The 25,321-nt window shown below is 41.2% G+C and overlaps 1 protein-coding gene across 1 annotated transcript in view; it reads left to right on the top strand.

Annotated features, from left to right (window-relative positions):
- The window catches only part of LOC136879062 (uncharacterized), a 535,518-nt gene extending 525,416 nt beyond the window's left edge, over positions 1-10,102 (top strand). The window contains exon 8 of the mRNA XM_067152804.2: positions 9,956-10,102. Within this exon, the coding sequence (XP_067008905.2) occupies positions 9,956-10,044 (89 nt within the window). The 3' untranslated portion in view covers positions 10,045-10,102. The remainder of the gene's footprint in view (positions 1-9,955) is intronic.
- The last annotated feature ends 15,219 nt before the right edge of the window (positions 10,103-25,321 follow it).

The raw sequence follows: 25,321 nt of genomic DNA, 5'->3' as shown, positions 1-25,321 counted from the left end.
TATAAATATAGAGGCATAATAGAACACGGGAATGAACGGAGCAATTAAAATGAAAATGGGGAAAGCTCGATTGTAAACTTGAATTTAAGGACTCCATGATAGGACTAGGAAGATGCAGTTAACTTTAAAAAGGGTATCATCTAACTACAATAAAAAGATTATGAGAATGGTTTCCTTTGAAATAATTTGCCAGAAGGAGCAGTTTATTACGCCATCCGACGTACGAGACTTTGATACATCTGGCAATGATATTTAAATTTCCACATATGTTACATAAACAAATCACTTGCTATACCGCAAGTGGTATCAATATGTTGCTGGGTTGCTTCTGAAAGAAATTACAAGTGGAGTATAACTTACGGATCGATTCCATTTGAATCGAACCGTTGTTCAAATATATAGCTTCCTTCTATCGGGAGCCCGAGCATAACCCATGTTACGGTCGGCTTCTCGATTTAACTAAGATGATGTACCCCGGCTATATACATTTTTCCGAGACCGGTACTCGGACTGGGTAATGTTTCTCGTGAATTACGAAAAATGGATTACACGGACAGTTCCTATCTTACGATGTCCAGCTGATGCCATACCACTGAATTAGCATTTATATTTTATTTACACATGATCTGAAATGTTACAAAGTGGCCTCAGTGGACTACTGCCACAGATGAGATAACGAGAAGCGGTGGGAAATACCGTGCCGATGACCTCCCCTCGCATCGCGAGCGAAGTAAACAAACACACCAAGTATTACTGTAACTCGTCCCGTGCGGAAACCGTACAATAACGAGGTAACAAATGACTATAATATTTATTATTCTTATTATTCAAACATACGAGTAGAGGGATGTTGTCACCAATTAATTAATTCACTATCGTTAGAATATTCATTTATCCATGAAATTATCATCCTTGAAATTATTATTATTATTATTATTATTATTATTATTCAACGGTTCCTGGCACTGTCACGTTTGATTAATATCATCATTATTATGCGGGACGCAAACACAATTGGTTATTACTGTTATTATTATTATTAGTATATCCCTCTGATGGTTATTATCATTATTAATGAATAGGTGACTCCAGATTTTATTATTATTATTATTAACGTCACTCAAGATGTTATTATTATTAATGTCACTCAAGATTATTATTATTATTAATGAACCGGTCACTTCCGCCAAAAATGCATTGGGATATCGGTCGCAATTACAATTATTTCACTGATCAACCAACGACATCATTACTGTTATTATTATGACAATTATTATTAATCTGACCGCGACGATTTGACATCGTCCTAACATTGTTACTATTATTATCGGTTGCATATTCTCATGTAGATTCCCGTTTTACATCTTTATCAATGCTCAATTAATTAAGGCGGTCCAATCCTTTATCTGCAATATTTATTATTATTATCACGACGACATGATTGTCATCACTCGTCATTACAATGATTACAATATACGATCATTTATGTGGAATCTGAACTCTCATTATCCTTTGATCCGTAGTATCTCGACGAATAGCGGTGCAGTCTATTTATTTCGTACATGCTGTCACGGGTTCGAATTCTACCCGCAGCGTAACTCAGTATTTCTCTGTGACACTGCCCGTACATTTTACACTCATTTCAATATCCTAAGTGTCTCTCGTACGGAATTTATATCCCTTTCTATCTCAATATTCCTTGATTCATTTATTTCTCACAGAATTATCAACTGACTTATTTATTCACTTCTGACATCGTACGACCTTTTATTATCTGACTGTAGATTCTTTAACATTTTCTATCTCCTTTTGATCTACGCCTTAGTTCGTTTTCCACAAATAATCGTAACGTCTTGAAATTATATTTACCAAAATTTGACAATCATGGTTTCGTAATATTAGTCCTACGTGTTCCGGCTACTGAATTGCAAATTTAAGACACACACGTTCATTAACATGTACGGATTATTAGCACTGATATTATTTCAATATTATTAATTTATCAAGTTAAATTACCACACACTTTAATTCCGAATTAAAAACGACCTCCCGTCATTAAATGATTTCCGACAAACTCAACACCTGATCACTTAAATTTTATTATTACGCACGGCTCACTAAAATTCCAATATCTCATGAATTATTATTATTAATATCGCTTCTCACAAATTTAACAACTTCACTTTGGTATGACAAGGCTGGACTTTCCTTCAATGTCATTACATAACTCGTCAAACTGACAAACAGAAAAGCACATATCGGGTCTATTTGACTATGATAACAAAATCAAATGTTTAAAAAAATATTCATTTGACTACAAAGAAAATATGAATGCATGCATGACTTAACGTACTACCCTATATCTACAAAATTTACATCTACAACAAACTGAATACATAAAAAGACCCGATTATTTACATTGTTATTATTTAATACTGTCCGTGCTACAAATTTAGGATGGGGTCGTTAAGCGACTCATCTTGTTACAGAAGGTAACAAAGTCTAACCAAATTATTCCCATTTTTCCAATCACGCTAACATTTCCCAAATATTATCTACATTTTAGTACTCATCTTAGTTATCGGTAATCCATTGCAGCTTGGCAGATGAGAGGCTCCTTTCGGCCCCTCTCCGCCGTATTACTCCTCCATTCTTGATGGCGTAGTTCCACAATGATTTCCTGGCACATTACCATTTTTACTAATACTTTAATTATCACAATACTTCACCATTGACAATGTTAATACTGAAAACTTTACTTTTATAAAACAAATTAATACCCTAGACCCAAAAATTTAATATTTTACACTGTTTTAAGCTTCGTCCAATTACCGCACAATGGACATGGACACGTACGACGAGGTGTCAAACTTTACGCCCGTCGCGATTTATGTCGTCCGACGCGATACGCCTGTTTCATACGGCCCTCTTGAAGTGTTCACGATAGCGGTGCGATATTCCAAAGTACAGGCTATTATTCCCTCAAAGTACTGTTCGTCACACAGTATGTTATTTACGTACTTATTGCGGTGCAATTTATATTACTCACTCTTACAATGCAATTAATTGACTTCACTATGATATTTATAACTGGCAAACACTGTCCTACGTTAACTATTTCCAGTTCATGTTGCTTGAGCGCAATCACATTTTATAAGTACTGGCGGATGCTCGCGCCATTAAATGTTGAGTTACTGTACGCCCGACGGATTTGAAGTCAGCTGCGAACGACGGTTCAGCTCCAGAGATTCATTTCAAGTGTGTTGGCGAGTTTCCCTTGTCCCGTATATATGGATGAAGCTTTCCCTCGCGGATTCATTGACGTCATACCCCTGAGGGAGGGGGTGGATTTTTAATATCGGCACTTGCACTCCGAATTGGACGTTAAAATTTATATCAAATTAATCCGCTCCGCTAGCATATTTGCTGGATTAAATATGAACTCCTAATGATAATAGATTTAGGAGATACGGGTGGATTTCGCGCCTTTGGAAGCGTCCCTTACAACGTGGTTTTCGTCCAGCCAATGACATTCAAGCTGTCTGGTTTCCAAGAAATCCAGCCTTCAATTTATTTAATTTGCCAATAATTATTGATTATTTTTCCATGCGTGACATCTAATAAATTCATTACATTGCTCCGTGCACTCACAATAATTTATTACTTTTGAAGTTACGAGAATATCTCATCCATCATCTCTTAAGATGGTATCCCTGAGTTTCCATCTAAATTTTCGTGATTGGCCTATAAGTGGTCACGTGATTTAAGTTTCCACCTGCGATAACCTAGGCTAGCGAATGTCCTCGCAACCACTGTACCTTTCCATGACGTCACGGAAATTTCCGTCCGCCAAAAATATCCCAGCGCACTACTCAGGTTGCAAGCTTCCTTTGTGTCAAACTACCCCTTTCTCTTTCTGACCAAGACTTATTTGTGGACTTGTATTTTTCCTGGTCGCCACTAATGGGGTCCCCTGCTGTGAAGTAGCTAAATGTTGTTGTGTCGAGCTAATCTGTCAGGCTCCAGTCTGTCGTGTCCCTTCGCTCATATTTCAACATTACATAGATGAAATATTTTCAACTACACTTCTGTATTTCAATAAATATACTATTTCCCTTCATACATCAAATCATGATTGACTTTGGGCCTAAGTCACTCGGGTTCAATACAAACTCAGATGAAATGAAGTTGCAGTCTTACAATCATACCGATACTAGTCTTCATGGAAAATACTTGTAATGTGAAGCGACCACCTTCGCCAAAAATAAAATACAGATGAAAGGAAAATGAAGCAGATTTACTAAGGTCAAACTTAGTTCTTTTCCTTAATTTATTTGCTAATCTGGGACTATGTGTTCCCGTTTGAGGCCTATCGCCGTACTAGTGCTTAAAGAGGTTGAATCGGCTGTAGTTTAGGGTTCCTTTAACTTAGCTTAAGTGAGATTGTTAGATTTATTTTCAGAACTAGCTGGTGTTAAATGAGTTGTGTATGTGTCAGAAACATCTCATGTATGGATACTAAGCTTTTGAAGCTTAATTGTAACACATTTTTATTGAAGTTATAAGGATTTTTTTCTCTTTGCACCAACCTCCAGATTTATGTAAATTATACTAGCCCAAGGTTCCTTCTCAAATATTGGTAAATCTTCTTCCTCAGCATTGTAATTAATTATATTTCTTGTAAAGAAAAAGGAAAACCCAAGAAGGAGAATACAAAATTTAAATAAAGATGGTGTGCTTCCCCGAAGTGGTGCTCTCTGTGCCTAGGTTCAGGCCCGTACACTTCTTTCCTCCTGTATCCGTATATTGGGATATTTAAGATTTGCTTGCCGCAAGAGAAGGCAGAGCTCCCAAGGAGCACAGTGTTTCTGGACAGCATATTCGCTTTACACGATGCCGAAGACATAAATTAAACCACCCAAAGTAGCCCGTGTTGGGTGGTGCAACAGGAAATGACAATTGACCACACAGGAGTTACCTTTTAATTAATTTAAACCAATCAGATTTAAATGTTTAATGTGACGCTTGTTGTCTTGTCCTTCGGAACTTCTGGGAGCTTGTATCCTGTGTAAGTCCCAGAAAAGTCGATACGTGCAGTACAGGGTGTCCCACAAATTTTGACTATACAATTTTAAATCATCCGAAATCTACTTGAAGGCCATATATATATATACTCTTTCAGCACACATCACACTATTAATGTCTGTGTAAGCTGTTTGCAAGCATGGTGGGGTGTTTGGAGAAAAGAGGACTCTTGTCAGAGTACCAATGTGGTTTTCGAGCTGTTCAGTCCATCACTGACCACTTGGTACGACTGGAATGTTCTATCCTGAGCGCATTTCTCCAAAAAAAAAGCAGCATTTGTTGGCTGTTTTCTTTGACTTAGAATGGGCCCACAACACTACATGGCGATATGGCCGTCAGTGCAGATTCCGAGAGGTAACTCGCCGGTTTTTATTGCAAATTTTTTGTCCCTCCTATTGTGTCCGAATAGGGAGGACATACCGTATAATACGGAATACCACCCGCATTCCCGCCCATCCCCCCAAAAAATATTGGTTCTAAATCTTGGGTGCGGGTCGTATTCAAGCCGTTAATTCTCCTAAATATTTACTACGTTTACATGGAGTATTGAAGTAGGTTTGAATACGGTTACCATACTCAATATACCACATGTAAACGGGCATTCAGGACTTATTGTGGTTTAGTTGCGTTCTAGAAAACAAGATCGATTTTTTTCTCAATGCGGTTACAGTGGCATGTAAACGCGAAATGTAAGGTAACGAAATACGGTAAATCAAGGAATATGGGTAAATATGCGATGAAAGCCAATGCTGCGGATGCTCGATCGTCATTTGTTTCACAAGTGCTGCTGGCTACGCGAATAGCTGATCTTGCGGGATATCGTACTTTGCGAGAGTTGTGACTGTTGGTTGCGGAAGTCTGCCTCGCTCACATTCTAGTTCCGTATCTCTCCCGTGAAAGTGCTGTCTTGATAGTAAGCGATGGATTCAAAAAGGCATCTGCGGTCATTTACTGCGCTTGAGAAAGTTAAAGTTGTAAGTGAAGCTGAAATATATGGATATCGTGCCGTTGGTAGAAAGTACGATATTGATGAATCGTGTATTCGTGATTGGCGGAAGAAGGAAAAACTTCTAAAAAGTAACGGCGAACGCAGAGCGTTCCGCGGGCAGAGTGCAGTGTTTCCGGAAATTGAAGAACAACTCCACAAATTTGTGATAGAAAAACGTGGGTTAGGATATAGTGTTTCTAGTGAAATGTGTCAATTGAAAGCACTAGAGATCTCAAAAGAACTCAAAACGCAGGGTTTTACTGCAAGCCGCGGATGGATCCGAAACTTTTATCGGAGAAAGGGATTGTGCATTTGGAGACGTACGTCTATTTCACAACGTCTCCCTGGGGCGTATGAAGAAAAATTAACGGCCTTTCAGAGTCACATTATTCATTTGAGGAAGCAAAATTCTTAGGTATTTGCTGTCGCAAATTTGGAATGCTGACCAGGCACCTGCCTATTTTGAAATGCCAGTGGAAACAGTGGATACGAAGGGTTCTAAAATTGTAACCATCAGAACAGGTGGTAACGAAAAGCAACGCTGCACGGTAATGTTGTGTGTATTAGCGGATGGAACCAAACTCCCTCCATATGTGATTCTGAAAAAGGAAAACACTTCCGAAAGGAAACTTGCCGCCCGATGTTATTGTTAGAACACATGAGTCCGGCTGGATGGACAGTGCGTTAGTTGAGGACTGGGTGAAGTGGGTTTGGCGTCGTCGCCCCGGAGCTTTGTTACAAAAACGAAACATGCTTATATTGATCAGTTACCGAGGACATGCAACTGACGCCGTAAAAGATTTGAGGAAAGGAAAAACCGATCTTGCTATAATTCCCGGAGGACTCGCTTCTATTCTACAGCCGTTGGACGTGAGCGTGAATCGGCCTTTCAAAACTGCAGTGAAACATTTGTACACCGAATGGATGTCTGGTGGTGATCACACGTTAACACCAACTGGACGAGTGAAGAGGCCTGAAGTGGAACTAATATGCAGCTGGATCAAGACCGCATGGGCACGCAATCCCAATGATCTAGTGTCCAAAAGCTTTAAGAAATGTGGAATTTCAAATTCAGTGGACAGTAGTGAGGACGACTATTTGTGGAAAGATGCCAGCGACGAAAGTTCCTATTATGAAACTTCAGATGACGACGGTAAATTGTGAATGATCTGAGTATTGGACCTATTTTATTTACGATTTTTGTGATGATTTTATTAATTTTAAGCTGTTTGAATTTATATTTGTGGTATATTTGAAGAAAAGTAAATAGGTATGTAAGTTATTTGATTTCGATTTTTTTTTTTTTTTTTTTTTTTTCTTTCGTATTTTGCCGTCTCAATAGGGTGCGAGTCTTATTCGGTGGCGAGTGGTATTCGGGATTATACGGTATTCGCAGTACCATGTTTAAGAAAATGGGGTCCCACAGGGTGATCAGTCCTCAATGTCACTCTGTTCACGACTGCCATAAACGGTATTGTCGCAGCTGCTAGTTCAGCAGTAATACCGTCGCAATATGTAGATGATTTTGCTCTGCATTATAGCTCTCAAAATATTACAGCTGGCTATTACGAGAGTAAAACAGTGGACCTCAGAACATGGCTTTCGCTTTTTACTGCCAAGACCTCTGTTGTTCACTTCTGCCGGAAGCGCACTCTTCACCTCCAACCTAAGCTTTATTTAGGTGAAGTTTCTCTTCCTGTAGTTGATACTTACCAATTTCTTGAGCTCCTTTTCTATGGTAAATAATCATGGGAGTTACACATGCATCAGTTAAAAGCAAAATGCGCTAAGAAGCTTAATATCTTGATTTTTCATAGTGACACTACCTGGGGGGGAGGGGGGGGGGGCAGCCCGCACAATGCTCCTACACTTGTATAGGGCACATACTTTATCCAGGTTAGACGACGACAGTGCAGCAGATGGATCAGAAGGCAAAGCATCCTTGCAAAAGTGAATAGTATCCACCACAGTGGAATTAAGTTGGCAACAGGAGCTTTCTGTACAAGCGCCATTGCCGGCCTTCTCGCTGAATCGCACTTAAGGCACCAACAAATACTTTTGTCATATTCTGCAAATTTGTGACATATGCCACTTCACCCAAGCTATCTCTGCGTATTCCGAAATGGAAACCGTCGGCTGTATACTGCTTATCCATGAGCAACATTGCTGGTTGGTGTACGCTTTGATTAAAGTTACAAATTGTCTGATGTACCTTCAGTTCCTTGTCGGGTTACCTCCACGCATAATACAATAGCCCAAAAGAAAACATGGACTCCTCCATTTACTGGAGGCTCTTCCTGTCCGTTGTTAGTCGATGTCCAGATTCAGTAGTTGATTACATGGATGGTTTGAGGGCAGAAGCGAAAATGGGCTGTGCGTTTGTTGTTGACAATAACAGGTTTCTTTTTCCTCCTACGGAGGCCTGTAGTGTGTTTACAGCAGAAGTCTATACTATTTTTGAAGCTCTGCGATACGCGCTGTCCAATGGATGCCGGCACTTTCTGCTGTATGCTGACTCCTTGAACTCGCTATAGTCTATTGATGAATGTTTCCCTCGGCATCCTCTGGTGCAGCAGATCCAGAATCTGGGATGCTAGCACTAGAATCCCTTTTACGTGACTCCCAAGCCACATGGGTGAGAGGGAAACGAGTTAACTGATAGGGCTGCCAAGGAGGCTGTCACATTGCCCCCGTTGCCTTACAAGGTTCCAGCCAGTGATATTAGTTCTCAGCTGAGACATTTTGTTATGTCTCGTTGGGAGATGGAGTGCCAGGCCACCCCTTTCCCAAATAAGCTGAGAACGATAAAAGGAATTACGAAGGTTTGTAGGACTTCCCTTCATGCTTCTCGGAGGGAAGCAGTGGGATAATGTCGTCTTCGGATCGGCCACGCACTCCAAATTAATGAAGGGGTAAGGCACCCCATTGTGTACTTGCAACAGTCATCTTACAGTTGTACACATCCTTACGGAGTGCGTGGACCTGGCGGATCTGCGCCGTAGTCTTAAATCTCCCGAGTACCAACTCCTTCATTCTACGAGGTGACGAACAGCCAGCAGACCTGTTTTGTCATGTATAGCATTTTCTATTAGCCTTCATTTGTCTTATTCTAGTTTTTCCCATAAAATAAGGCTTTCTGAGTTAGATCCACTAATTATTTTAGTTATAGTTCCACCTTGTACCAATGACCTAGATGTTATGCCCCTTTGTTGTTACAAGCATCAAGTTTCTAGGTTGTATCAGACATTTAAGTGATATTCGTTGTATACATGTGTATATATATATCGGCTTTATTTTGTGTTATTGCAGTTCATTGCCTCAGGCTGTTTGGATCTTCTTCTCTCTGTTAGTTAATTCTTCCTCTACACCAGAATCATTCGAGATCTGTAGAAATTGTGAAACCTTCGAATAACTTCAACTTGCGTCACATGACTAGCCTGGTGGAAATCTTCAAAACTGACTATACACGACTCAACAATACCATTCTAATACCTCAAGATAGCTTTAGCTTTTATAGATACGAAATCCAGGTGAAACTCTTGTGGTACTGGTATTTCACTGATTGGCTATGAGAACTGTGATAATAGTGGAAAGGAAGTGCGAACCATATTACTAGATCCTTGGAAACTTAGTGACTGGAATGCACATACTGTATGTGCCTGTGACATATCCTTTTGAAGTGTGTAGAATATAATTTGACATGGTGAGTGTCCTCAGGAAATTGGGAGCCTTTGTAGTATGGCAGCTGGTATAATGTAAGAATAAATGAGAGCTTTGTTCCTTTTCCCCTGGTCTCTCTACTGCTATTATCACCTGACATGGATGAGATGTATCGTGTGAACACTTAGGCTAGGAAAACACTGATCTAATGTATTGCTTCAGGTTTCTGGAACGCTGACTTCCCCAGCACCCAGGAGTGCCGAGCTCGCAACATGGATTTGACCCTCTACGATACCACTGGGAAACCATGATGGACATGTACTGTATATAAGTTATATTTAAAAACCAATAAACCACATATATATCATATGCTACTGTTGTTAATTTTGGTTATAGCTTAAGGCAATCCATTTATGAGGTTAGGTAGGGAAACTTGAATATAACCTGAAGTTCTGTGAAAATCTTACTCAGAAATATCACAAACATTGTATCATGAAAGGAAGTACCTCATAGTTTCAGTGTATTTTAACTACACTACAAGTTTAGTGATAAAACAGAGTTCGATAGCTGCAGTTGCTTAAGTGCGGCCGGTATCTAGTGTGGAGGTGATAGTGAGTTTGAACACCACTGTCGGCAGCCCCAAAGATGGTTTTCCGTGCTAATTAAGGCCATGGTCACTTCCTCCCCACTCCTGGCCCTTTCCTATCCCATCGTTGCTATGAGACCTATCTGTGTTGGTGCAACTTGAAGCAACTTGTTAAAAAAAAAAAAAAAAAAGGTGTTAAAGTGATGCATTACTGTACGTGTTCCCATTCTCAGCATGTATACCACAATCAATTTATTTTCCTTTCGAAATGAGAGGGAACAAAACTGTTTACACTTAAAGACCAACTACTGCTGTAGCTGGGAAATGGTATGAAAGAAGGATCCAACTGTCATTATGTCCAAGAAAAATACAGAGCTTTGTAAATTCGTATTTTCAAGTTGGTGTCAGTTTTCAGTGCCTCTGAATCCTACTCCAACCCTGACATTACCTTTACAAATATGCATTTGCAAAACAATTTATGGAACATATAGGAACCATCGTAAGGGCACGTGCATGGGTACAGGCATAGGATACGGTAGTGTAGAGTCGAGCACAGGCCCGACAACAAGTTACAGTACCTCCAACTGGGCCTAGCTTGACGAACATGTTTTATAGCTACTAGGATGTGGTCTTTCAGCACTGGGCATTTCAAGTTGTGCTATTCTCCCAGAAAACCATTCACTGTCATTTATGAGAGATGTTTCCCGCTATCGAAACCCCATCGTACAAAATAAACTTCATCATGATCCATATTGACAAACATTCATGTGAATAAGAAGTTAAAATGTAGGTGCACCTATTGAATACGATGTCAAATCGCTTATAGAATGGGACCGGTTTTGACTCCATTATGGCTCATTTTCAGTGCAAATACAATCAAATTAACACCTCAAAAATAATATGTACATATTAGAAATTATGGGCAAATTATCTGTAATACTATAATTAGTGAATTTGAAGTCCACTAATAGCCTCCGTGGCTCAGGCAGTAGCGTGACGGCCTCTCAGCGCTGGATACCGTGGTTCAAATCCCGGTCACTCCATGCGAGATTTGTGCGAGGTTATTCTCTTGGTACTTAGGTTTTCCCCGTCAGCTTTCATTCCAACAACACACTCCCCAGAGGAGTGCGACAGGCACATTCCCTATCCTCGCCGCTAGATTCCATTAATTCCATTCCTGACCCGGTCAGTAGACTGGAAACAGGCTGTGGACTTTCATTTTCATTTTCAAAGTCCACTAGTAGAATGTAAAATGAACAGTCCTAATAAGTAGCCCGTGTATATATCCAATTAAAATACTCAAATTGGAGCTGAGCTATTACACTGGTGTTTAAAGTTAAAATGACCATCTTATGTGATTAGTTGGTAAAAGTCTGCTGTGCTGAGTAACATGTATCGATGGAAGTTGTGTCAAATGCAACATAGCTGTGTTTAAACAAGCATATGGTGCACAATATGTGTAAGCACCGGTCTAACAGCTCAGCTCCTTGCACATGTACAAAGGTTACTTATTAGGACTGATCATTTCAGATTAATATCAATGGCAATGTCATACATGTCAAAATGTGACTGGTGAACTTTAAATTCACTAATTATAATATTATAGAATGAGAGATTTTTTTTTTGCCTATATTGTAAAATAATTTGTTATATGTACATAATATTTTAAAGTATTAGTTTTATTGTATTTATACTAAATATTGTCTATGGCCATAACCATAACAGGGTCAAAACCGATCCCATTGTATAAGTAATTTGACATATTAAATTTCTTATTAAACAGAACCCCATATTTCCTATTGAACAATTTCAACACTATCATATTTTCACGTGAACACTGGCAGTGAACTGGGTCTTTTTCCTTTATTTCAATATGTTATTACACAGCAGTTGTATCATATGAAGGTGTCAGATAACCAAAACGCAGATGTTAATCAGGAAATACATATCTAATGTAATTTAATTATACTAGACTTATGAAAAACATCAAGAAATGTATGGAAAAAATACTTTTAATTTAAGTTTTACCAACAAGCCTGCTCAAGCAATAAACATGAATCATTTAATGTGGCGCCATACGATGATAATAATAATAATAATATAATGTGTCTACTTAAACCACAAATAAACACAATTACATTTGAAATACAAAATTGACCTCTTCAGAAATAGTTTGGTTTGGTATGGTAGTCCTTGCACTACCATCTACTTTCTTTTTGCAGTCCATGTGAATAATCAGCTTGGTCTGTTCCTTTAAATAAAAAAATAAGCCCAGATTTCTGGAGAGGAGAAGTATTTCTATCGTTTGTATGCAGAGTAAAAACTAATAACTTCTGGCAACATCACAACAGCACTAGAGTTCCACAGCCACAAAAGTACGTCAGGTGACAACACCAAGGGAGGGCAGGAATCTCCATGACAGATTACCTGTGCATAGTCTTTTATACTTATTTGTGATCGGCTGATGATGACCAAGAAAGTAGTATAATTGGATGGTTCGGCGGCCGCCACCGGGCTCCATGAGGCCACCTCCACCACCACCACAGCCAGAGGCCTCCCAGATGCCTCCTCCACCACCACCACAGCCAGAGGTCTCCCAGATGTCTCCTCCACCACCACCACAGCCAGAGGCCTCCCAGAGGTCTCCTCCACCACCCGCGGGAAATTTGAATTTGTAAACAAAGCCACGTGCTTTTTGACAGCTGTCATAGACAACAACGCATCGCTAACCTCAGTACTGCCATCTTGACGGGCCTAAACCTCAGTAGTACCAACTTAACCTAACTAGCGCGAGGTAAACAAAGCCACGTGCTTTTGACAGCCACGTGCTTTTTGACAGACAACAACACATCGCTAACCTCAGTACTGCCATCTTGACGGGCCTAAACCTCAGTAGTACCAACTTAACCTAACTAGCGCGAGATAAACAAAGCCACGTGCTTTTTTGACAGCTGTCATCCGCCATCTTTAAACCACAGAGCACTGTGCTGCCCTCTTTATCGCAGTAGCTGCAAATTCGTCACCTGTCATCCACAGTGCTGCCATCTTGGCGAGCCTAAACCTTAGTGCTACCAACTAAACCTCACTAGCGTGAGATAAACAAATCCACGTGCTTTTTTTGACAGCTGTCATCCACCATCTTTAAACCACAGAGCACTGTGCTGCCCTATTTATCGCAGTAGCTGCAAATTCGTCACCTGTCCTCCGCAGTGCTGCCATCTTAACGGGCCTAAACCTTAGTGCTACTAACTTAACCTCACTAGCGTGAGATAAACAAATCCACGTGTTTTTTTGACAGCTGTCATCCGCCATCTTTAATCTATAGAGCTAAGTGCTGCCCTCTTTAGCTACTTACCTTTGAAATGTGGTGGCGGATAATTTGAAAAATGCTTTTTGACAGCAGCCATCTTTGAGCACCGTGCTGCCCCTCTTTAGCTAGATACCTTTGAAATGTGGTGGCAGGCAATTCCACATGACAGCAGCCATCTTTAATCAAGAGAGCACCGTGCTGCCCTCTATGTGGTGGTGGCAATTTGAAAAATTCTACATGCTCTTGTTTGGAAACAAACTCACGCGCTTTTTCGACAGCCATCATCCGCCATCTTTAATCAACAGAGCCCAGTGCTACCCTCTTTAGCTAGATACCTTTGAAATGTGGTGGCGGCAAATTCCACGTGGTCTTGTTTGGAAACAAAGCTATGTGCTTTTTTGACAGCTGACATCCACCATCTTTAATCTACAGAGCACAGTGCTGCCCTCTTTAGCTACTTACCTTTGAAATGTGGTACGTCACAGCTGTCATCCGCAGTGCTGCCATCTTAACGGGCCTAAACCTTAGTGCTACCAACTTAACCTTACTAGCGCGAGATTTGAATCGGTAAACAAATCCACGTGCTTTTTTGACGGCTGTCATCCACCATCTTTAATCCATAGAGCACAGTGGTGCCCTCTTTAGCTACTTACCTTTGAAATGTGGTGGCGGATAATTTAAAAATGCTTTTTGATAGCAGCCATCTTTGAGCACCGTGCTGCCCTCTTTAGCTAGATACCTGTGGTGGCAGGCAATTCCACGTGACAGCAGCCATCTTTAATCAAGAGGGCACCGTGCTGCCCTCTTTGGGGCGGTGGCAAATTCCACGTGCTTAACAAACTCACGTGCTTTTTTCTGACAGCTGTCATCCGCCATCTTGCATCACAAACCTCAGTACTGCGCTCTTTAGCTAGTTACCTTTGAAATGTGGTGGCGGCAATTTGAAAAATTCTATGTGCTCTTGTTTGGAAACAAAGCCACGTGCTTTTTGACAGCTGTCATCCACCATCTTTAATCAATAGAGCACTGTGCTGCTTTCATGCAGGTAATTTCGTCAGCTGTCATCCGCCATCTTTAATCTACAGAGCACCTTGCCGCCCTCTATGTAGTAGCGGGCAATTTGAAAAGTTCTCTTAGCTGTCATCCGCCATCTTTAATCAAGAGAGCACCGTGCTGCCATCTTTAGCTAGATACCTTTGAAATGTGGTGGCGGCAATTTGAAAAAATTCTATGTGCTCTTGTTTAGTAAACAAAGCCACGTGCTTTTTTTGACAGCTGTCATCCACCATCTTTAATCAATAGAGCACTGTGCTGCTATCATGCGGGCAATTTCGTCAGCTGTCATCCGCCATCTTTAATCTACAGAGCACCGTGCTGCTCTCTGTAGTAGCGGGCAATTTGAAAAGTTCTGTTAGCTGTCATCAGCCATCTTTAATCAAGAGAGCACCGTGCTGCCATCTTTAGCTAGATACCTTTGAAATGTGGTGGCGGCAAATTGAAAAATTCCACGTGCTCTTGCTTAGTAAACAAACTCACGCGCTTGTCAGCTGTCATCCGCCATCTTGAATCTATAGAGCTCAGTGCTACACTCTTTAGGTACATACCTTTGAAATATGGTGGTGGATAATTTAAAAAGAAAAATTCTACATCAGCCATCTCTCGACGCTAATTGCACAAGATGGTGGCTATACATGACTCCCTAAAGGTGCTTATGCAAGATGGCCGCTATACATAGGTTCTTATGAGATGCCCTTGGGATGCTTGCGCAAGATGGCGGTTATACAAGGCTCCTTATGAGACGCCCTAGAGATGCTTGCGCAAGATGGCGGTTGCTCTTATGAGGCGGGTTAAGGGTCCGTGCGCAAGATGGCGGCTATACACGACTCCTTATGAGACGCCTTAAGGGTGCTTGCGCAAGATGGCTGCTGCTCTAATGAAGAAAGCTAGCTTAGAGGCTAACGTGTCGTGCTAGTTCGATTCATTAAATTTGGGGCTTAAATGCATAATGTTAAATATCTCGAAAACGGTGCATCGTAGAGCAAAACGGACAAAATGTTGCTACGCAATACCTCGGTTCGCAGTATGGGGAAGAAGTAAAACATATTCTAATGATGAGATCAACGGTTCGGTTCTAACTTAGGCCCTTTGGCATTAGCTCTGTTTCAGCTTGTAATGAAGCAAGTCTTCGTAACATGATCAGGTCTAGCTATGGTAGAGAGTATAACGTACCGTGCAGGTTCGATTCATTACATTTGGGGCTTAAATGCAAAATGTTAAATATCTCGAAAACGGGCAAAATATTTCCACCTGATACCTAGGTTTGCAGTATCAGGAACATGATAGCATAAGAAAAACATAGTCTAATGATGAGACCGGCGGTTCGATTCCTACTTAGGCCCTTTGGCATTGCCAGCTATCTCTTTCTACAAGATGGCTTCTATACGTAGCTTCTTATGAGACAGCTTAAGAGCGCTTGCACAAGATGGCTGCTGCTCTTATGAGACGCCATAGGGGTGCTTGCGGGAGGTAGCAGCGACAAGACGATGACTATACACAGCTGCTTATGATACGGCCTAGAGGTGCTTACACAAGATGGTGGCTGCTCTGATGAAGAAAGCTAGCTTTGCATCGTGCAGGTATTTTTACAGCTGTCATCCGCAGTGCTGCCATCTTTTACAGCACCTTTGAAATGTGGTGGCGGGTAATTTGAAAAATTCGACGTGCTTTTTCATAAGCTGTTCAGGTCTCCTCTTATGTCAAGGCATAGCTCTATCGAACAAGTTTAAACCTACATCGGAATAGCTATAGTAAGCACGTGCTGCAGTGATGACGTCATTAAGCATGTTTAGACTTGCAAATCACAGAAGAAACGTAACAAGGCTGGGATCGAAAAATTGCACTCTATGCCGTTAACTTTATCATGTGATCGGAACATTGATGGAAGTGTTTAGAACACTAAATAAGTAGAACCGAACACTGTACTCGATGCAACATGTGTTTAGAACATGTCAGGGGATACCTTTGTTCTAAGAAGATTAGTTTACCGCACATTCCTTGTCGGGCTAATAGGCTAAGGGGCAAAAGGGCTAAAGGAGCAACAACCTCATCGATCGCTATCAGCAAGAACGCTTGTACTTTGTTAAGTGTAGAAAATTAATCTTTATTTGTAAATGGTTTCATGTTCAGAACAAGGAATGGAACCTAGGGGTTACGTCTTACCTAATAAAATCCCCGAGGTGCGATGAGTTACGTTTTTCGAACTAGTGTTTGGAACACTGAACTTTTCAAGATGATAGCAGAGAGTTTAGCAATGTTCTGTTGTTGGATTATAAATTCCGCGGTACAACATGCATAAGGTGGCAGCCTTGAGGTTTACTGCCGTAAAGATGACAAGAGTGAGGTTAACAATATTCCGTTGTTGGATTTTAAATTCCGCGCTGTAACATGCATAAGGTGGCAGCCTTGAGGTTTACCGCCGTAAAGATGGCAGCATTGAGGTTAGCGACGCTCTATTGTCCTTCAGAGTGAGGTTAGGGTTCGTCAAGAAGACAGCTGTCAAAAAAGCACGTTGTTATGTTTACCAAACAAGAGCACGTGGTCGTGACGTCACGGTCACGTAGTATGCTGCCTCAGCATGCAAAGTTCAATGTCTCCACCTACGTAGTAAACATTCTGCTATGTTCACAAGATTTTTTACACATAACTATTCTTTATGCTTTAAGTTCTTGCACATAGGCTATGCTAAGATAGCAGCACAAACACATGCGAACTTTGTACATTCTAATGGAATAAGTTTAGTACTGCGTGCATCATGGATACATGATGTGTACACGCATTTAAACATGGCTATATTAATGCTGCTGCTTTGTTTACAAGATATTTATACATTGCTATTCTTTATGCTTTAAGTTCGTGGACACACAAGCGATAGTCGTACGCTCTGGCAGGAGAAGTTTACTACGATATTCGATACATACATTATCGATAGGTGATGTGTACACGCTTTAGAACATAGCTCTTCTTTGTGCTTCAAGTTCGTGCACATGGGTTAGGGATACACAAAAGCGATTGCTACATGCTCTAGCGGAAAAAGTCTAGTACGATAGTCGATGCATGTAAAATCGATAGGTTATGCTAAGATAGCAGCGCACTTACACGATTTTAGCACAATCTAGTGGAAAAAGTTTTGTATGATAGTCGTTTCGTGCAAAATCATTAGGTAATGTGTACACGCTTTCAAACAAGGCTATTCTTTGTACTTTAAGTTCATGCGTCTTAGTTATGCTATGATAGCAGCACAATCTACCTGAAGAAGTTTTGTACGAGAGTCGATACATGCAAAATCGATAGTTGATGCGTACACGCTTTGAAACATGACTATTCATTGTACTTTAAGTTCATGGGTATAGGTTATGCTAAGATAGCAGCACAATCTAGCGGAAGAAATTTAGTACGATATTTGATGCATGCAAAAACAATAAGTAATGTGTACACACTTTGAAACATGGCTATTCTTCGTACTTTAAGTTCATGTGTATAAGTTATGCTAAGATAGCAGCACAATCTAGCGGAAGACGTTTAGTACGATATTTGTTGCATGCAAAATCGATAGGTGATGTGTACACACTTTGAAACATGGCTATTCTTCTTCTTCTTCTTGGTTAGTTTTTGGACATCGTCGTAAGACGCTACGTCCAGTCACTGGTTTGCGGGATAAGTAATGTCTAGGAGAGGTACCAACATTAGAAGAAATTAGTACACTACGAGATAGTAGGGTTAGCTATGTAATGAAGCTAATTACAGCCGGCAATAATAAAACTGAGGAAAAGACCAATAATATGGAGGCTAAACTATCAAGGCATAACACAAAAACACTGGGACACAGGGTTCTAATGCTTCACGTCTGTGTGGTCTGCCACGACGTCTTACTACAAACAAACTGGACCGGACCACAAAAAGGGGTGGGATGCGAAAGTTCGTACCTATAGGGAAGGAAAGGTGACAAGTGGATGTTACAGATAACTAAAAACATAAGTATGAAGTCTACAACGCGAAAAGTCGGTTGAAACACTAAACGCGAAACATTTAAAGGCAGTTGGTATCCCGCATGAAGAAACTTAGCTATGAATTCGCGACGGTGATGTTCATATGTCTGACACTGAAAAAAGATATGATTGACAGCACCTACTGCCCGACCGCATGGACATAAGGTACTTTCGAGAAGATTAAGGCGATAGAGATGAGCAGGCGTACACACATGATTGAAGCGGAGCCGTATGATTAAAGTAATATGACGCCGAGTGTAGTTACCAAAGGCGAACCACGGTTTATTAGGAATATCAGGCATAAGCGTGAATAAGTGCTTACCTTTCAACTGGGAAGTTCAGCGCCATTCTGCACACCACTGATCGTGGATGAAGTGACGACAGTGTTCCCATAAGTCTGTGTGTGAAACTGCGATATAGTAGTCCAATCCAGTACCCTGGGCGGCCGCTTTAGATAGGATATCCGCTGTGACGTTACCGTGTATTCCAGAATGGTCCGGAATCTATGCGAATAATACGTTAACATGACAGAGGGACAAGTCATAACGTAATTGGCGTAAATTTTGAATGTACCAATTATTGGTATGTTCGGGATGGTCTAAAGCCATTAAGGTAGTACAAATGAGAGTTGTTAATATTCCAGAATATGTTATGATGTTTCTTATTTAATATGCTCCGACAATTCCATTGCAGTATCCGCATGTTTTACTTGGCAGTAGGGGAAAATCCCACGGATAGAAAAAACTCATCATATACTGATTTTAACTTATGCTTCCATGGGTCGTTGGGGCCCATGTCTGCGAGTACATCTGCAAAGTCTTTAAGGGCGTTTCGACACTGTTCATCAAAATTAACGTTTGATTTACAATGTAAAGCCATGACAGAGGGAGATGCCGATATTGGCTCGTGGGGAGCTGACGGTTGCCCTTGAGGACTTGGCTTCCGTGATGTAGATGCAGGCTCGTTAGAAGTAGCAGGTATCAAACGCACGACTGGAGTGCCAGAATATTCTGGAACCGTCTTCGGATTACTGAGCAAATTAAGATATGATGCCCTGTCATAACCTGGTTTAACGGGTGGGCGGGAAGGGTTACTAACCACCATAGTAAATTTACGCTTTCGAGGGAGAGTTTCGTCCGATTGAGATGGTCGATTGGGTAAAGGAGGAAAATGTTGGGGCATCAGAAGGGGGTTAGATAGGGACTGTAATGGGGCAAAATAGTTTTTCACTTCGAAATATGATTTGTTTTCAACACTCATAATGCGTTTAATTTCTTTTTGTTGTTTGTGGATGTCACAATGTTCTGCTCCCGCAGGATGATTTCCGCCACAGTTAGCGCATTTAACGACTTGGTGAGTGCAATCTTCAGTAGAATGATTAAGGGAACACTTTCCACATCTCGGCTCCCGGGAACGACAATTAGTAGCGGTATGTCCATACCGCTGACATCGTTTGCATAATAAAGGAGAGAATATAAAGGCGTGAACCTCTAAAATGACTTTAAAAATGGACACACTTTTCGGAAGTTGTTGACTTTCGAATACAACCTTCACAGTACCTGTAGGGATATATTCAGTTTTTCCTTCTTTGGATGAACGTCTATTTAGACGTTGTACTTTCACTACAGGATAGGGTGAGTCTAAATAGGTGAGAATGTCGGATTCGGAAATAGTAGTGTCTACTCCCCGTATTACCCCTACTCGCTGAATATTCGAAGACGGAATAAAAGCTATCAATTTCTTTTCTGTAAGAATGGGATGAGAAAGAAAGGCGTTTGCAGCCTTACTAGACATGAAAGTAACTTGAATTCTGTTTCTTCCCTTCCTATGGATGGCCTTGACGTCACCAATTTGCCTCTCGTAGAAAATCCGACCCAGAGTCATAGGGTGAATATGTCCTCTTTTATTTTGAGATGCAAGCGATTCGACAAAAACTAAGTAAGGGCCAAGATGAGTGTTAGAATAGGTAGGTACAGGAACGGGCGGACGCTGATCCATGTCACGTATGGTATTTTGAGAACTGTCTCGTTGGGTATCAGGATTACTAGTGTCCATGTGTAAATCCTCACGCACGGCATCTTTACCAATATCAGGAGGTCGTCCTAACGGGCCACCGCCACTATCTACAGACATAGTAGTCCAAAAGGGGATTACACTATACTAGCTCCGAAACAAACACACAAAAAATTACTAGGATACAAACACAAACATAAAACACTCTACTTATCTACAGACAGGAAAAAGCCGCTGCACCAGTGACCGGAGCGAGACGTGTGCACTGCACAACAGCCGAACACCGAATGTGATGGCTATTCTTTTTACTTTAAGGTCATGCGTATAGGTTATGCTAAGATAGCAGCACAATCTAGCGGAAGGAGTTTAGTACGAGAGTCGATGCATGCAAAATCGATAGGTAATGTGTACACGCTTTGAAACATGGCTATTCTTTGTACTTTTAAGTTCATGTGTATAAGTTATGCTAAGATACCAGCACAATCTAGCGGAAGAAGTTCAGTACGAGATTCGATGAATGCAAAATCAATAAGTAATGTGTACACGCTTTGAAACATGGCTATCCTTTGTGCTTTAAGTTCATGTGTATAAGTTATGCTAAGATAGCAGCACAACCTAGCGGAAGAAGTTTATTGCGATATTTGTTGCATGCAAAGTCGATAGGTAATGTGTACACGCTTTGAAACATGGCTATTCTTTTTACTTTAAGGTCATGCGTATAGGTTATGCAAAGATAGCAGCACAATCTAGCGGAAGAAATTTAGTACGAGTGTCGATGCTTGCAAAATCGATAGGTAATGTGTACACGCTTTGAGACCTAGCTATTCTTTGTACTTTAAGTTCATGCACCTTAGTTGTGCTAAGATAGCAGCACACTCTACCTGCAGAAGTTTAGTACGAGAGTCGATACATGCAAATTCGATAGTTGATGTGTACGCGCTTTGAAACATGACTAATCATTGTACTTTAAGTTCATGTGTATAAGGTATACTAAGATAGCAGCACAACCTAGCGGAAGAAGTTTAGTATGATATTTGTTGCATGCAAAGTCGATACGTAACGTGTACACGATTTGAAACATGGCTATTCATTGTACTTTAATTTTATGGGTATAGGTTATGCTAAGATAGCAGCACGATCTAGCGGATGAAGTTTAGTTCGATGGTCGATGCATGTAAAATCGATAGGTGATGTGTACACGCTTTGAAACATGGCAATTCATACTGCTGCTCTGTTCCCAAGACTTTTAAGCATAGCTAATCCTAATGCTGCTCTTAACGATGTCGAGCTAAGGATTGATTACGTGACCGTGACGTCACAGCCACGTGCTCTTGTTTGGTAAACATAGCCACGTGCTTTTTTGACAGCTGTCTTCTTGACGAACCCTAACCTCACTCTGAAGGACAATAGAACGTCGCTAACCTCACTGCTGCCATCTTTGCGGCGGTAAACCTCAAGGCTGCCACCTTATACATGTTGTAGCGCGGAATTTATAATCCAACAACAGAACATTGCTAAACTCTGCTATCATCTTGAAAAGTTCAGTGTTCCAAACACTAGTTCGAAAAACGTAACTCGTCGCACCTCGGGGATTTTATTAGGTAAGACGTAACCCCTAGGTTCCATTCCTTGTTCTGAACATGAAACCATTTACAAATAAAGATTAATTTTCTACACTTAACAAAGTACAAGCGTTCTTGCTGATAGCGATCGATGAGGTTGTTGCTCCTTTAGCCCATTAGCCCTTTTGCCCGTTAGCCCCTTAGCCTATTAGCCCTACAAGGAATGTGCAGTAAACTAATCTTCTTAGAACAAAGGTATCCCCTGACATGTTCTAAACACATGTTGCATCGAGTACAGTGTTCGGTTCTACTTATTTAGTGTTCTAAACACTTCCATCAATGTTCCGATCACATGATAAAGTTAACGGCATAGAGTGCAATTTTTCGATCCCAGCCTTGTTACGTTTCTTCTATGATTTGCAAGTCTAAACATGCTTAATGACGTCATCACTGCAGCACGTGCTTACTCTAGCTATTCCGATGTAGGTTTAAACTTGTTCGATAAACTTGACATAAGAGGAGACCTTAACAGCTTATGAAAAAGCACGTCGAATTTTTCAAATTACCCGCCACCACATTTCAAAGGTATGAGGTTTAGTGCTGTAAAAATACCTGCACGATGCAAAGCTAGCTTTCTTCATCAGAGCAGCCACCATCTTGTGTAAGCACCTCTAGGCCGTATCATAAGCAGCTGTGTATAGTCATCGTCTTGTCGCTGCTACCTCCCGCAAGCACCCCTATGGCGTCTCATAAGAGCAGCAGCCATCTTGTGCAAGCGCTCTTAAGCTGTCTCATAAGAAGCTATGTATAGCCGCCATCTTGTAGAAATAGATAGCTGCCAATGCCAAAGGGCCTAAGTAGGAATCGAACCGCCGGTCTCATATTTAGACTATGTTTTTCTTATGCTATCATGTTTCTGATACTGCTAACCTAGGTATCAGGTGGAAATATTTTGCCCGTTTTCGAGATATTTAACATTTTGCATTTAAGCCCCAAATGTAATGAATCGAACCTGCACGGTACGTTATACTCTCTACCATAGCTAGACCTGATCATGTTACGAAGACTTGCTTCATTACAAGCTGAAACAGAGCTAATGCCAAAGGGCCTAAGTTAGAACCGAACCGTTGATCTCATCATTAGAATATGTTTTACTTCTTCCCCATACTGCGAACCGAGGTATTGGGTAGAAACATTTTGTCCGTTTTGCTCTACGATGCACCGTTTTCGAGATATTTAACATTATGCATTTAAGCCCCAAATTTAATGAATCGAACTCGCACGACACGTTAGCCTCTAAGCTAGCTTTCTTCATAAAAGCAGCAGCCATCTTGCGCAAGCACCCTTAAGGCGTCTAATAAGGAGTCGTGTATAGCCGCCATCTTGTGCAAGGACCCTTAAGCCGCCTCATAAGAGCAACCGCCATCTTGCGCAAGCATCTCTAGGGCGTCTCATAAGGAGCCTTGTATAACCGCCATCTTGCGCAAGCATCCCAAGGGCATCTCATAAGAACCTATGTATAGCGGCCATCTTGCATAAGCACCTTTAGGGAGTCATGTATAGCCACCATCTTGTGCAATTAGCGTCGAGAGATGGCTGATGTATAATTTTTCTTTTTAAATTATCCACCACCATATTTCAAAGGTGTGTACCTAAGGAGTGTAGCACTGAGCTCTATAGATTAAAGATGGCGGATGACAGCTGACAAAAAACGCGTGAGTTTGTTTACTAAACAAGAGCACGTGGAATTTTTCAATTTGCCGCCACCACATTTCAAAGGTATCTAGCTAAAGATGGCAGCACGGTGCTCTCTTGATTAAAGATGGCGGATGACAGCTAAGAGAACTTTTCAAATTGCCCGCTACTACATAGAGGGCGGCAAGGTGCTCTGTAGATTAAAGATGGCGGATGACAGCTGACGAAATTACCTGCATGATAGCAGCACAGTGCTCTATTGATTAAAGATGGTGGATGACAGCTGTGCGTTGTTGTCTGTCAAAAAGCACGTGGCTGTCAAAAGCACGTGGCTTTGTTTACCTCGCGCTAGTTAGGTTAAGTTGGTACTACTGAGGTTTAGGCCCGTCAAGATGGCAGTACTGAGGTTAGCGATGCGTTGTTGTCGATGACAGCTGTCAAAAAGCACGTGGCTTTGTTTACAAATTCAAATTTCTTGCGGGTGGTGGAGGAGACCTCTGGGAGGCCTCTGGCTGTGGTGGTGGTGGAGGAGACATCTGGGAGGCCTCTGGCTGTGGTGGTGGTGGTGGAGGAGGCATCTGGGAGGCCTCTGGCTGTGGTGGTGGTGGAGGAGGCATCTGGGAAGCCTCTGGCTGTGGTGGTGGTGGAGGTGGCCTCCGGGAGCCCGGTGGCGGTGGCGGCCGCCGAACCATCCAATTATACTACTCAAGAATAATGCTCTGAACCGGTACCAGTTATAATTAAGTAGGAATGTAAAACTTACATTTCTTTTTTAATAGTCTTCTTTCAACTTAATAGTCGCTAGGTGACAAAACCACAACAGATAACTTTACTTCTATTCATGAAGGTATATTTTGGGCTTATGCCGTGTAATTAATTGTAAACACACTGTACGCATTTCAAAAGGAACCGTGCCTTTCTTCATCAGGAGACAACAGAGAAATGAAATGACGCATTAACGGTTGTTAGGAGAAAGAAACAAGAATGTTAAAATTGTGCCGTAAGATGTAAGATGGACGCCATTTTAACCCCTTGCTAGAGACAACGAATGGCAACACTAAAGCAGCATTCTCTGATGGTTCTGATAATAGGTAGTCATGATTCACTGAGGTTGTAGCCTGTATCGCGGTTGAAATTATCTCTGTGCACCACGGAAAAGACGCACCTCGCGATGGAGTACATTCTCACAATAACGTTGACCGGTGAGTGTACTTCTTATTGAAGGTCGGTATGCCCATGCAACATCATGCCTGCCCGCACCGTAACACTTGGACCGCCAATATGTTCATGTTGAACAATGTTCCTGGATGCATTACGTGCTTCCACCTCTCGCCAGATGAGGGTACGTCTAGAATCGCTACTCACTGAATGAGATCT

The sequence above is a fragment of the Anabrus simplex genome, chromosome 8, assembly GCF_040414725.1.
Source record: "Anabrus simplex isolate iqAnaSimp1 chromosome 8, ASM4041472v1, whole genome shotgun sequence".
Lineage (NCBI taxonomy): Eukaryota > Metazoa > Arthropoda > Insecta > Orthoptera > Tettigoniidae > Anabrus > Anabrus simplex.
This window is presented reverse-complemented; position numbering and strand designations above follow the sequence as displayed.